At 38.9% G+C, this 14,096-nt stretch overlaps 1 protein-coding gene and 1 long non-coding RNA gene across 2 annotated transcripts; both read right to left on the bottom strand.

The window, feature by feature from the left end:
• Positions 1 to 4,001: 4,001 nt before the first annotated feature.
• On the bottom strand, positions 4,002 to 4,618 carry LOC132887580 (uncharacterized). Its single transcript, XR_009654856.1, has 2 exons — positions 4,340 to 4,618; positions 4,002 to 4,061 (listed from the first exon to the last, which is right to left on the bottom strand). It is a non-coding gene; the product is annotated as an uncharacterized LOC132887580 (long non-coding RNA).
• Positions 4,619 to 10,365: 5,747 nt separating this feature from the next.
• On the bottom strand, positions 10,366 to 13,578 carry LOC132888424 (extracellular calcium-sensing receptor-like). The gene is made up of 6 exons (XM_060924473.1): positions 13,379 to 13,578; positions 12,877 to 13,168; positions 11,911 to 12,723; positions 11,601 to 11,828; positions 11,394 to 11,517; positions 10,366 to 11,273 (listed from the first exon to the last, which is right to left on the bottom strand). The coding sequence occupies exons 1-6, from the start codon at positions 13,576 to 13,578 to the stop codon at positions 10,366 to 10,368; spliced, it is 2,565 nt and encodes an 854-aa protein (XP_060780456.1).
• Between the last annotated feature and the right edge of the window lie 518 nt (positions 13,579 to 14,096).

The raw sequence follows: 14,096 nt of genomic DNA, 5'->3' as shown, positions 1-14,096 counted from the left end.
GTCTCATAAATTAATTAATCATTAATTAGTGTATCTAATAGTTTATAGCTAAACTATTAAGATCAATCAAATCAGTCTCATGTAAAAAGGTATCAGTCTCATAAATTCATTAATCAGTCTCATAAATTCATTAACAAAATGGGTGAAGGCAATTAGAGTTCTTTTCTTGATAGAGGTTGGCACTTCAGTGAATATTGTAACAATAAACAGGATACAGTTTATTCCAAATATACCATTTATTGAAATAGCTGACAGGAATTAGCGAACTAATACTGATCAGATATAGCAACAATAGCAGCCAAGGAATAATTCAATATAAATGATGCGATATATAAAAAATATATGCATATAAGAAATCAGTAGTGTATGATAATTAAGACACTAATGGTGATCAGAAGTAATAGCTATAGCCAGCGTTACAGTGTAGGAGGGAGATCGTGTGTGTGTGTGTGTGTGTGTGTGTGTGTGTGTGTATGGATGCGAATGGAATGCAGCTGCGCTCAAAAGGGGGGGGTCAACACAGCACAGGAAAAATGAACAAAGGCTCTGTGATTTAAACTAGCCTCAGTTAAAGAGAGAAAGGAGGAGAAAGAGAGCATGCACAATCTAGCTAAATCAGATAGTAAACAAAGTAAATCAACAACACATGGTCTAAGACCGACTTTCATGTGAATCAAAATGCATACATTTAAATCATGAATGAATTCAATTAAACAACACTGTTCAAGTTAACCAGCTACAAGTATAAACTAACAAACTTTGCCCAGATGCCAGCCTTACTCATTAGTGATTGGAAGTGTGCCTTCTCTGATTCAGGAAGAAGATGGTTTGCTCCTTACAAGTCAAGTCATTTATTTATATAGCACATTTAAAAACAACAGGGGTTGAGCCAAAGTGCTTCACAAAAAAGTTAGCTAAGGTGTCTTAACTTGGGCAATAAGACCATACATCTAAACAAGATTATGTGTGGTTATTGGTGGCACAACAACAACAACAAAAATAAGTTAGTAAATAAAATAAAATAAAACAAAACCAGACATCAGTCTGAATTAAAAACAAGTGAGAAAAAATAGGTCTTAAGATTGGATTTAAAAGAGGTAATTGTAGGGGAGGATTTGATGTGTGGAGGTAGGGTATTCCAAAGCTTTGGAGCAGCTACAGAGAAAGCTCGGTCACCACGGGTTTTGAGGCGTGAACATGGGACACTAAGAAGTGATTGATTTTCTGACCTGAGTGACCTGGGTGCAGAGTGTGGGAGCAGAAGTTCAGAAATGTATGGTGGGGCTAAACCATTAAGGGCTTTAAAAACAAAAAGTAAAATTTTATACTCATTTCTGAATTTAACTAGAAGCCAGTGGAGCTGAGCTAAAATCGTCATAATATATTCCCACTTTTTTATGTTGGTAAGGAGCCTGGCAGCAGAATTCTGTACAAGCTGGAGTTTGTTGAGATTTGATTGTGACATACCTATGCACAGGGAATTACAGTAATCTAACCGGGAGGAGATGAATGCATGGATGACTGTTTCAAGGTCTGTTGGGGATAGAATGGGTTTCAGCTTGGTTATGGTTCTTAATTGATAGAAGCTGCCTTTAACCACGCAACTGACGTGCTTGTTGAAATGTAAGGAGCTGTATAGTATAATGCCCGGATTTCTGACTACGCTATGTAGGTTTAACGAATGAGGACCAAGTGCATTACCAAGGCTTGCAACAGAGGAGGAGGAGCCAAATAGAATGATTTCAGTTTTGCTTTCATTGAGTTGCAAAAAGTTGCATGCCATCCAAGATTTAATATCCTCAAGACAGCTAAACAGTTTGTTGAGGGTGGAAGTGCAATTTTGAGTGAAGGGCAGGTAGAGCTGTGTATCATCAGCATAGCAGTGATATTGAATGTTATGTTTCTCAAGGATAGAGCCTAGAGGCAGCATGTAAAGGGAGAAGAGCAGTGGGCCTAGAATGGATCCTTGGGGGACACCATATTTACTTGCAGCAGTGGAGGAAGACTGGCTGCCTACTTTAACACAAAAGGTTCTATCCTCCAAATAGGACCTAAACCAGTTCAGGACTGGGCCTTGCAGTCCTACTTTGTCATGTAGGTGCGCCAACAGAATATTGTGGTCTATAGTGTCAAATGCAGCACTGAGGTCAAGCAGGAGAAGGATGGCACATAAACGAGAGTCTACGGCGAGCAAGATGTCATTATGCACTTTAAGTAAGGCAGACTCTGTGCTGTGAAGGGCTCTGAAACCTGACTGAAATTTATCCAAAATGTTAAAGTGGTTTAGGTGGGAGGAAAGCTGATGGAAAACCACTTTTTCTAAAATCTTAGAGAAAAATGGTAGTTTAGAGATGGGTCTAAAGTTTTTGGGGTCATTGGGGTCCAGAGTGGGCTTTTTAACAGAGGCTGGACTACTGCATGCTTAAAGCTAGAGAGGACAATACCATTAGATAGGGAGCAGTTTACAATAGCTAATATAATGGGGCAGAGTGTACTAAAAATGTCCTTGAAGAGTCGAGAGGGCATGATGTCAGAGGGGCAAAAGGAAGGCTTCAAATGAGACACTATATCAGACAGCTAAGAGGAGGATACCAGAGAGAACAGCTGAAAGGGGCTGACTGGCTCAAGAGTCTCTGGTGGAGCAGAGTTTACAGGTGATGTATTAAATCTGATTTTGTCAATTTTTTCAATGAAGAATTCTAAAAATTCCTCACAGGTAATTGATGTGTCAGCAGGGTTTACAACAGGGTTAAGGAATGAATTTATTGTTTTAAAAAGTACCCTAGGCCTGTGAGCCTGGGTGTTGATCAACTGAGGAAAATAATCAGCCTTTGCTTCCTTAACAGAGAGTTGATAAAGCTTTAAATGCTGTTGGAAGATTTCAAAGGAGACTTGGAGTTTATCTTGTGTCCACTTTCGCTCTGCACTTTTACAGGTTCAACGGAGGGCATGAGTGGAGTCATTTAGCCAGGGTGTGGTGATATTGGTCTTGGGCCATTTTAATTTTAAGGGGGCTATCTGATCCAAGGTATGGGAGCAGGACCAATTAAAAAGATAGACCAGTTCTTCTATGTCATTACAGGAAAAAGGATCAGGAGGATGAGAGAGGAGAGTGAGCTCAAAGAGGTCAGAAAAATGTGAGGCTGTGGCAGAGTTACAGGAACAGGCAAGGTGATAGGGTTGAGGAGGGGGAGGGAGGGCCAACAAGACTCAAACTCTATCAAAAAATGGTCGGACACAGCAGTGTTAGTGATAGCAACATTTGCAATACCCAGTGACAGGACCAGGTCCAGTGTATGACCTCTCAGATGTGTGGGGCCAGAAACTGACTGAGTTAGATTGAAGGAATCAATCAGATTTAAAAATTAATTTACCATCGGCTTGGTGGGACAGCAAATATGAATGTTGAAATCTCCCAAAATCAGTAATTTCTCGGAGAGAGAGGTCATTAAGGACAGGAGGTCAGAAAACTCTTGTAAGAAACTTCTACTGGCTTTAGGGGGTCTATACACCAGAGCACATAAAATTAGGGAGTGTGCATTAACCAGTAACAGCTGAACTTCAAAAGCAGAGTAAGTTTGAGTGGGCAGAAACCTACACTTGTATGACTTATTAAACACTGTTGCAGACCACCACCATGACCTGAAACCCTGGGAGAGTTTAAAAAGCCACAGTGGGGAGGACATAATTCAACAAAGGAGGACAAATCACCAACCCTAAGCCATGTTTCAGTTATAAAAAGAAAGTCCAGCTTTCGGGATGTTATAAAATAATTGAGGATAAAGGTTTTATTTACTACAGACCTAGGATGAACACACACATGCATACTTCAACCATGAAAGTGAAACTTAATTTATATCAATGTGCGTAGGCTACGTCCTGTTTAATGTACAACAGGATATAAAAATGCATGCAACAATGCACCTCTCCTAATGTTTGTCAAGCTATCTAATGAGGCATAACTTTTAACATTTATAAGGAACAGAACACACTTGAACAAGTTCTTAGAAACATTTTATGATTTATTTATAATTGTGGCCTATTCCTCCTGCGGCGCAGACCTGTACATGGAAACAGAAAAACATAACCAAAATTAATTTGATGCAGCATTGATAAAGAAAGTCAGCAGTAGGCTATGGGTTTCTAAATGCCACCCTACCTCATTATTTGGACATGGGGAAAAACTATATTTAAAATCCAAAGAGGGATGGAGGGAGGAAAATTAAAACAAAAGAAAGAAATGAAATATAGAGTAGAGAATATTTGATAAAATTAAGGATGTTTTTATTCAGTAAACATTTAAAAAAATGTTCTACAACACTCTAGCCTAGTGACTTACCAGTAACAAAATAGACTTGAAGTATTCAGATCCGCTCTGCATAAAGCAGCTAAATCCTCTCTCTGTCTCCTGGCAGAAAGCTCCTTGGTTTGCTTGTGTCTCAATCACAGCTGGTATTCTGTAGAAAGACTTCTTTTCACCTTTCCCATCAGCTTTGTTAGAACACCCTAACACAGCACAAAAGTTTACCATTGTAGGTTTATGATGAACCAAGTGCCTCGTGGGTTCACATACCGCGCGCTGCCTTTATTTCCCCCAAATCACGAGTTTGTTGGTCTTCCAATGTGGCGCAGGATTTGTTTACTTCCGGTTTCGGGTGACGTCAGTGAAAGGGGTCTAATGGGGGCATTACCGCAACCCACTGGATTGGGGTGTAAAGCAGTCTGAACAAAACGTGTAAACATAAACATAGGAGAAATGAACCCGTTTTTCTAACTCGTCCTCACTTAGTCTACTTTTCTTTTTTGATGAGTCTGGATTTGATATTGTAAATTTAAATGTGAATCAATGTATATTCATCGGACATGAACAAATGAATAAATCTTGAGTAATCTTGAGGCGTGTGTGTCCGGGGCGCGGTGTTGTGGGGGGGGGGGATCGAACGAACCCTCCGATCCCCCCTGGCTACGGGCCAGTTGCTCATCCTACCAATGTTGAAAACTGGCCGGCAAAAGTGACAATGGTTCAACGTCGTATATTCAACCTTCTCTGACGGTCGACAGATCAACCTTTACCCACGTTGATTCAATGGTGGTAAATCGACCCTCTCAGACGGCGGAGAAATCGACGTTTCACGGCGCCGTTTCAACGTTGATTTTCTGACGTACGACGGAAACCGACCATTCTGACCAAAACTCTACGTCGTTTCAACGACCCTCTGCTATCGGGGATGTCTACTTTTAGATTGTGTTAGCTTATCAATGAACACACTCGTCACTCGACGAGTTTCACGTCTTTATGACGGATATTTAAATGTGCGTTAGGTATTATTGTTGCAGTCTAAGCAGTCATTGTAGCAGCTAGATGAGCGAGAACCGAAAGGGTCTGTGCCATAAACCGTTATTTCTGTACGGCGTTGCTAATGTGTCATTACTGTTGTTATTTCTCCCTCTGCTCGCCCTGTAAATGCCCTATGTCGCTGGATAGCGAAGGTGTTTTCTGCATCTCGCTCCTTTTTCTTGTATGTTCTCCGTTTGTCGCCTTCCTCGCATTCAAACCAATTCGAGCCGAAGTCCGCTACATGTCCAAAATGGTGGTCGCATTTACGAAGGTCACGTGACTGAAAAGGGTCTATACTCTCTAGTGAGTCAAAAAAAAAGCAACACGTCTGTTTCAGAGTAATCCGTGGTATATAGGTTCTGGTAAAACTTGGAACAAAAATTGGATATTTGCTTTGGGTCATCAGTTACTATGCCATCAATGTTAAGTTGCTCAATGGTGTTAAGTTTTGCATGGTATTTTTCAAGATTAAAAAAATATGCAGAATTTTGTTCTCCCTCTTCAAGCCACTGTCTTCGAGATCTAACGAAAGCTCCTTTTGCCCTCTTTTTATATACTTCATCCAAGTTCTTTTGCAATTCGATCATATTTACCTTGTCATCCTCTATTAATGCGTCTGGTGATATTTGAGAGAGTAAAGAAATATTATTAATGATATTTGTTATCTCTATTCATCTAAATTTAGCCATGTCGCTTCCAAATTTCCTTAAATATTTGGCAGACTTAGATTTAAACAATTCCCAGTTACGACTATAAGAATTTTCCACAATTGCCTTAACAAAAAAATGTGAGATTAAACCACAGATGTTAGATTTCACTTGCTCATAGCTCAAAAGAGAGTTGTTAAGTTTCCAGTAATTAGATTTTTTGCAGATTCTGTCTGAAGAAAGTAATTTAATAGATATAGAAATCGCTCTATGATCACTTAAAGGACAGGGTGAGATGTTTACTAAGATATTCTCTTCATTTATGCTGCTAGAGACCAGCCAATAGTCTAAGCGGGATAGTCTAGAGTTATCCTTGTTGTTCCAAGTGAACACAGCTTTATCGGGAAATTTATTTCTCCAAATATCCACTAAACTGAAAGTGTCCATAAACCTTTTAAGATAAGAATTTCTAGTTTGACAACCAGGTGGAAATCTGTCAATCGCAGGGTTGAGGACTTCATTAAAGTCCCCCTCCCATCAATATGTGGGCCTCTGGAAATTTAGCTGACCAAAATTTAAGTTTATCTTCTAGCTCCATAAACAATTGTACATTTTCTGAGTTACCATTGTATCCATAGACATTCAAAATAATGAAAATAACCTTGTTACAATTAATAACTTGACAGATAAAGTGACCTTTAGGATCTGTGTCTGTATGTAGAACATCACCATTAAATTTATGCTTTAAAGTCAAGACCCCTGCAGACCTTTCGCTACAGTTAGCAAACCACATATCATTACCCCATTGGCTTCTCCAGAAATTAGCATCATTTGTGATTGAGTGGGACTCTTGACAAAAACAAAAATCTGTATTCTGCTGTTTAGCAAATAAAAATAAGGCTTTACGCTTTGTTACATTTCTTAATCCCCTGGCGTTAAAGGAAACTATACACAAAGAAATGCTTTAAGAGATAAAACTTCTTGAAACCTGAGAAAAGAATCAGAAACAGAAATTTACTGAGAGCAAACTGCGCAAATGCTCTTATTGTAAGAAAACCATTAAACTGGCATGAACCTTTGTTACCTAAATCAACTAAGTTTCTTTCTGAGTATGAATGCAGCTCCGCGATCCCTTTTAGATGAAATAATTAGTTTAATTCAGTGACTGGGCTATAGTGCTAGGTTTAATTTAGATATTAGAATTTAGAATTTAAATTCTTTTAACACAAAGTCCTGTAGCCACGGGCACAGCGTCAACTGCGATCAGTTATCGCCTCTCCATTGATGTACTGTATGCTCTTGCACCAACATAGTATGCTGCCTTTCCTTCTTCTCTCGCCTTTTTAACCTGTGGCCATAGCTGCTGTCTGGCTTCCTTGGCGGATTGTGGAAGATCTTCGGCTATCTGCAGCTTGTTCTCCGTCAGGTAAGGGTGATTTTTCACAGCCTTCCACAGGGCATCTCTGTAGAATCGAAGGGCGAAACGAATGATGATTCCTCTTGGCCTGAGTTTGGCAGGTTTGGCAGCAGGGTTTTTGTTGCTCTTGTTCTGAAGCGGCTTTCCTAGACGATGTACCACGTCAATTGCTTCATCTGGTTTTATCTTTGAATTTGGGATGATGGCCCGGCATACTTCCAAGACTTTCTCTCTCACATTTTCGTCCTTGTCTTCCGCCATTCTGTAGATTTTTAGGTTCCATCGTTTGGAGTATGTCTCCAAGTCAGACACTCGAGTGAGGAGATCAATCACTTTAATTTCTTCATTTTCAGACGACTTTTCACATTTGCAACAACGTTCTGTGTATCTTTGATTTCATTACATGCAAAGTCCAAAGTCTTTTTCAGACCCTCTATTTTCAGCGAGTTCTCGTCTATCTTCTTTGAGTTGGCGCTGACTAGCATCTCAATGGAATCAGCTCTTTCGTTGATAAGTTTAGAGAGGGTGTTAATGATCACATTATCTCTTGCCCGGCCACTTTCTATCCCATACAGAGCCTTTTTAGCCGCAGGTGATTTGGAAGGGGTTACAGGTAGAGATGAAAATTCGTCTTCTGGCATTACAGATACAGTTGGCAGGACGTTAGCATAGTCGTGACACGAGGATATCAATGCATTGGTACCTGCTGGTGGCGTCAAGTTGGTAGAATTCACCTTATGCATCCTTTTCGAGTCTCGATTTTTCATGAGGTTGCAGTATATTGACACACTACGGTAACAGCAGTTCTTTTCAGGTTGTTAATAATGTGGTTTTCTATGTTCAAATTTCTTCTTGCAGGAGCTCGTAATAGACCCTCCTTACACGGCAGCCATCTTGGCGAACCCCCATGAATTTGTTTCCCTTGCTGATTTAAAGCAGTCGTGATGTCACTGTACCTGGTATCCGGTATCCTCTGTATCCAATACCATTACAGGGAGTCAGAGGAAGGGCCAGAGATAAAACATGGCGTCAAGTACAGAGATGGGTGTGTTTCAAACTGGTTGTGAAAGGGTTACCATGGTTACGGGCATGACAGCTCTCCCTACACATATCTGTTTAGTCAAGCCTTTTGTTAATAGCTTTTATTCAGTAAAGGAGTAGATCTGGAAGGTCCTCAGGCATAGACTGTTTTGGTAAACTGGGATGTATGGATGCTGTCATCCCCCACTCGCTTGCTCACTTGAGTTTGTTGATGGTGTAGTGGCTGCTGCTTTATGTCACGGGGCGCCCTCCTGTCTGTGTTACCTTCTGGCTCTCCCCTTTTAGTTATGCTGTCATAGTTAGTTTTGCTGGAGTCCCTGCTTGCACTCAGCGTAAAATGTATACTGTTCTTACTTCATCAGGTGACATTGGGCATACCTAACAACCTGTGTTTTCTCTCTCTCTCCTCCCTCCCCCTCCCCACCATCTGTCCCTCTGAGTTACATGTCAATCCTGAGATCAAGATGCTGACCTCTTCTGCTCCTCAGACCTGCCTGATCCATCCTGATGCCCTACATCTGGTTGGAGTCTCATCACATTGCTGCTGAGGAGGATGGCCCCATATGGACAGTTGAAAGTCACACTTGGAAAGTCACACTTGGACACTTACAGTCATGCTTTTATGGCTGAGGACAACAGTTGACTTGCTAACTTTAGGACTGCAGTTGTCATGAACAGTTTTGCATTCAAGTTTCTATCAATGAAGAGTTATAACCTCAATGAAACTAACTTCATTTTAAAACTGTTAAAGATGTTATAATCACATTGTTATCACCCAAATGAGGATGGGTTCCCTTTTGAGTCTGGTTCCTCTCGAGGTTTCTTCCTCATGTCGTCTGAGGGAGTTTTGCCTTGCCACAGGCTTGCTCATTGGGAATAGATTAGGGATAAAAAAAGCTCGTTTTAAAAGTAATTTAAATTCTGTAAAGCTGATTTGCGACAATGTCTATTGTTAAAAGCGCTATAAAAATAAACTTGAAATAAACTAGACTATATTTATTTTCTGAACATATTTGGTAATTAGTGTCCATTTTATAATTAGCCAAACTGGTTGACCATCAGACACAGTACGAATAGAGTACAAATACCAGAGTGCAAATACATTCTGAAGATATTTGGTGCAAAAACAAATAGAAAATAACTGGGAAATAATACATTAATTGCTATTTACTTCAGGTTAAAGCTGAAATAGAATGTTAACAGAATGACAGTCTGTTTGTAGGTACTCCAAATGTACCTTCAAATGCAAGATAGTTTTATCGGATGCATGGACAGTATGTGTAGTGTGCTGAATAGCAGTAATGTTGGGAGAGGGCCCAGTTACTTAATGTGTCACAGATACAAAAGTGCCAGATATCTGTAAAGTAATGGTAAATCACAAGGATATAAAACCAGTCATTAAGCTTGCATACGCACAGCTACTTTTATTCATGCCTTTGACTGTGCACTTACAGATGTGAGGTAAGGAAATTTATTATTATTATTATTATTATTATTATTATTATTATTATTATTATTATTATTATTATTCAGCCATTTAACAGTTAACATATAGATATGATGTATGGAAATCGACATGTGTTATAGCTGAGATTTCTATTTCACAGATTATGGTAAAAATGAGCAGAGGCACATTGTGGCTTAAGCTGGGGACAAAATAAGAAAAGGAACATTTTAGGGGAAAACTGGCTGAAAATATATATGAAAACACACCTTGTTTATGACATATTATGCACTAAATACTAATCACATGTAAATGGTGCTGCACAGTCAGCATATCAGTTTATTTACTGTAGTTATTAAAATTATACATTTTTATGCTAATGCATTTTAAAGTCTTTGACTTAAGTTAGAACATCCCTTTTACAAAGGTTATATAATTTGAATAGATCATGTTAATAATGAGAACCTACAAAGATAAATCATTTTGCAGGTGGTTTAGCCATCATTTCCTTTTTAGTGTTCTTCGCTGGTTTCAGTATGATGATATAACACTTTGGAACAAATATGCAGATCAGTAAACCAAAGCTTGATGTTAAAATGGCAAATATCTCGACAGCTACAGTGAATTTTCCAGGAGAGCTGACATAAGCAGGAATAAAGGTGATCCAAACTGCACAGAATATGAGTATGCTGAATGTAATAAATTTGGCTTCATTGAAATTGTCAGGCAACTTCCGGGCCAGAAAAGCCAAAATAAAACACAAAAGAGCCAGGAGTCCTATATAACCCAACACAGCCCAGAACCCGAGAGCTGAGCCTAAATGACATTCTAATATGATCTTTTCTTTGGAGTATTTCATATTTTTGTAGGGAAAAGGAGGAGACAATGTTAACCACAGTACACAAATAATAACCTGTACAAGAGTGAAGGCAAGTACACTGAGTCTCTGCTGTGGAGGCCCAAACCATTTCATGACATCACTTCCTGGAAGTGTTGCCCTGAAGGCCATTAACACCACTACTGTTTTCCCCAGAACACAGGAAATGCAGAGAACAAATATGATCCCAAATGCTGTGTGGCGCAGCATACAGGACCATGCAGAAGGCTGACCAATGAATGCAAGCGAACAGAGGAAACACAGAGTCAGAGAGAAGAGCAGCAGGAAGCTCAGTTCAGAATTATTTGCTCTAACAATTGGTGTGTCCTTGTGTTTGAAAAAAATTACAGCAATGCAGATGGTAAAAGATACACCTAACAAGGAAAAGGATACAAGAATGATCCCCATTATTTCCTCAAATGACAGGAATTCCACGACTTTTAAGACGCAGGTATCTTTCCTGTGATTAGACCACAGTTCTGGTGGACACTTGATACAAGTTATAGAATCTATAAAAAGAGAAAATGAATAGCAGTTTAGCCATTTGGGTTTACTACCCAAATGAAACTTTAAAATCTGTTTTATTTGTGTATGCATCACTGAAGCTAACCACTATTCATTAGCAGTACCAGTTAGATTACTGATTTCCCCCTCTGCACAAGGAATACAGTCAAAACAGCAGATTGGCCTTCCTTTCTGCACAGCCTTCCGCATGCCCAGGGGACAACTTGGACTACACACAGAGACTGGAACCTGAAAAATATTTTTATTATGTAGACAATATTCTGAAATATATTTTGTAAATATTATATCTGGATATAGATATTGTGATTTACCTGTGCTTTGTTGTGGGCCCAGGCTATATTGACGTTGTTAAATGACAGCTGAAGGTTTGTTTGCAAAGAGCCATCATAGAAGCCCACTTTAACAAAAACTAATTTACCATTTTTACCCTGTTGCCAATTCAGCAGTTCATACCTTGCAGCAGGGTCTCCATTTTCATCAAAGAATACATCCTCTCCAGCTGTAGTTGTGAAACGGAGTTTCTTCAACTCATTGACTACCTAAAAAAACATTGCAAACTCTTCCATCATAGATATACGTAAGTAAATAATTTTCAGGAGGCTATACTCTACTAATACTGACCTGCCATGATTTTTTATCTGTAATGTTTGCACATGCAAAAGAAATGTCTTTTCCACTCTCTCCCTTTGAACAGTTATACAAGTTGTGCAGGGCATAACTGACAGCATACACAGCCTTGTAAACATTACTTGCAACTCGTAATTCTGAGACATCTGTATAAAGGTTTTGAACTTGACTTAGACTTTCATCACCTTTGCACATTTGTTTCATATCAGCTTTTTCTTGTGTGGGGAGCTTACATTCAAATATTGTCTCCCACAACTCCTTGTAAATAGTTGCATCAGAAGCAGGATTAATTTTGGTCAGAAATTGCCCTAGGCCCTTAATTTGAGCTTTTGGGATTGCAAAACCCATGGATCCTTTCAGAAGATGCTGCCATTGGGCATAATCTGGGTTGATTTCAGAAATCCAGTCCTCACTACCAATCCACTGAAACCCAGTCAAGTTCTGTAAGGCTATTTCCTTCAGAAGAACCTCAAAGTCAGATTTTGCAACAAAAGCGACAATAACTTTGGAGGTTGAAGCCTTGATAATCTCAACTATTTTCAGAATTTTTTCTCTGGGGTCTGTCCTAAAGAATGCCATGGAATATTCAACACAGATTCCCTGTTTTTTGGCTGCAATAATGAATTCATTTATGCCATTGTTCCCATAGTCATCATCACTGCATAGGGCCCCTACCCATGTCCAGCCAAAATGCCTGACCAATTTAGCCAAAGCTCTACTCTGGTAGAAATCACTGGGAATAGTTCTGAAGAAAGATGGGTGTTTTTTCCGATCACTTAAGCATGCACATGTTGAAAAGTGACTGACCTGCAATACACAGATTTCAATAACAATTTACTTTCTACTAATATTTTATTGTTAGTGATGTTCTTAATTAACAATCAAAAGCATCTTTAAATATGTATTTATTTAAATTCACAATAAAGTAGATTTTCCACAGATTAAAAAATGAAATCTTACCACAGGTATGTGCAAAGGTCCCACAGTGGCAGACAGGGCAATTGAGGGACTGGAGGATGTTTCTCCTATGATTGCTTGAACTGTATCAGGTTTGGAGCAAGACATTACATATGTATTTTTTCCATTGCCATTAATTAAGGACAAGGCAGATCTTGTCGTTATTTCTACTGATCCACAGCCATCATAGATTTGATAACCCACTTTGACCCCAGGAAGAATTTCAGTTCTGTTGTTGATTTCCTCAATGGCAAATACCATTGTTTGTGCATGTTGAAATTCTCGGAGACTTAAACTATAGAACCAGGCAAACAAAACCACATATCTTTTGAATGAACCCCATAAGCACAAATACAGTAACAAATTTATATATGGTATGCTGTTATGCAAATAAACAAATAAAGCTTTTGTGATCTTATTAAAATGAGCAGAGATTAAACCAATGTTATAATTCAACTTCATACAATTCAACAAATTCAAATTCCCGTAATGTGCCCTGATGTACCTTCTGCATTTTGCTTGCCCAGGCTCAGATGTAAACACATGTGTGGTCTGGTCCCATTTGGAATGGATGGAAAATATACCACCGATCATTACATCACCATCTTGGCTGAGTTGAGGAGGATTAGGTGGGCCTAGTAAGCTGCATGGAGGATCAGCTGCTCTCACCTGAGTGAATAATAGCCATGTGTGCAGGAACGTCATTTTCATCTGATCAAAAATACAACAACCGTTGTTTAGGCTTTTATAGGATCCACGACTCCCAAGTGCATTATCTCAGTATTTTGCACTGCTTATTAGGAGCCACACATTTTTACTTCATTACACTGCTGTGTAAATTGATGCAGAATGCTTGATTCTGATAATAAATCTCTTGTAATGTTTCCTTACTTTATATCCATGTTATTATCAGTTATTATCTGTGGGACCTAGTTGATGCTTTCTGTCTCCAAAAGATAGTATAGACTGCTCTAGAAAAGCAAATAAATAAATAAATAAATAAATAAATAAGAGACCTGTGCAAAAATATCAGTTTCTCTGGTTTTACTATTTATAGGTATGTGTTTGAGGAACATGAACATTTTTGTTTTATTCCATAAACTTCTGACAACATGTCCCCAAAATTCCCCATAAAATATTGTCAGAGCAATTAATTGTTGAAAATTACAACTAGTCAAAATACCAAAAAAAAAAACGATGAACTGTTTCTACACTTTGAAAAA

Source organism: Neoarius graeffei, chromosome 6 (genome assembly GCF_027579695.1).
Source record: "Neoarius graeffei isolate fNeoGra1 chromosome 6, fNeoGra1.pri, whole genome shotgun sequence".
NCBI classification, from domain to species: domain Eukaryota; kingdom Metazoa; phylum Chordata; class Actinopteri; order Siluriformes; family Ariidae; genus Neoarius; species Neoarius graeffei.
The sequence above is the reverse complement of the archived record's forward strand: the minus strand, read 5'-3'. Positions and strand labels throughout refer to the sequence as shown.

Coding starts and splice junctions, on each gene's coding strand:
- LOC132888424 (XM_060924473.1), bottom strand. CDS start 13,578: ATGACGTTCCTGCACACATGGCTATTATTCACTCAGGTGAGAGCAGCT. Junction 12,724..12,876: donor GACCTTTGCACATACCTGTG/GTAAGATTTCAT, acceptor TGTGTATTGCAG/GTCAGTCACTTTTCAACATG. Junction 11,518..11,600: donor GGGCCCACAACAAAGCACAG/GTAAATCACAAT, acceptor AATATTTTTCAG/GTTCCAGTCTCTGTGTGTAG.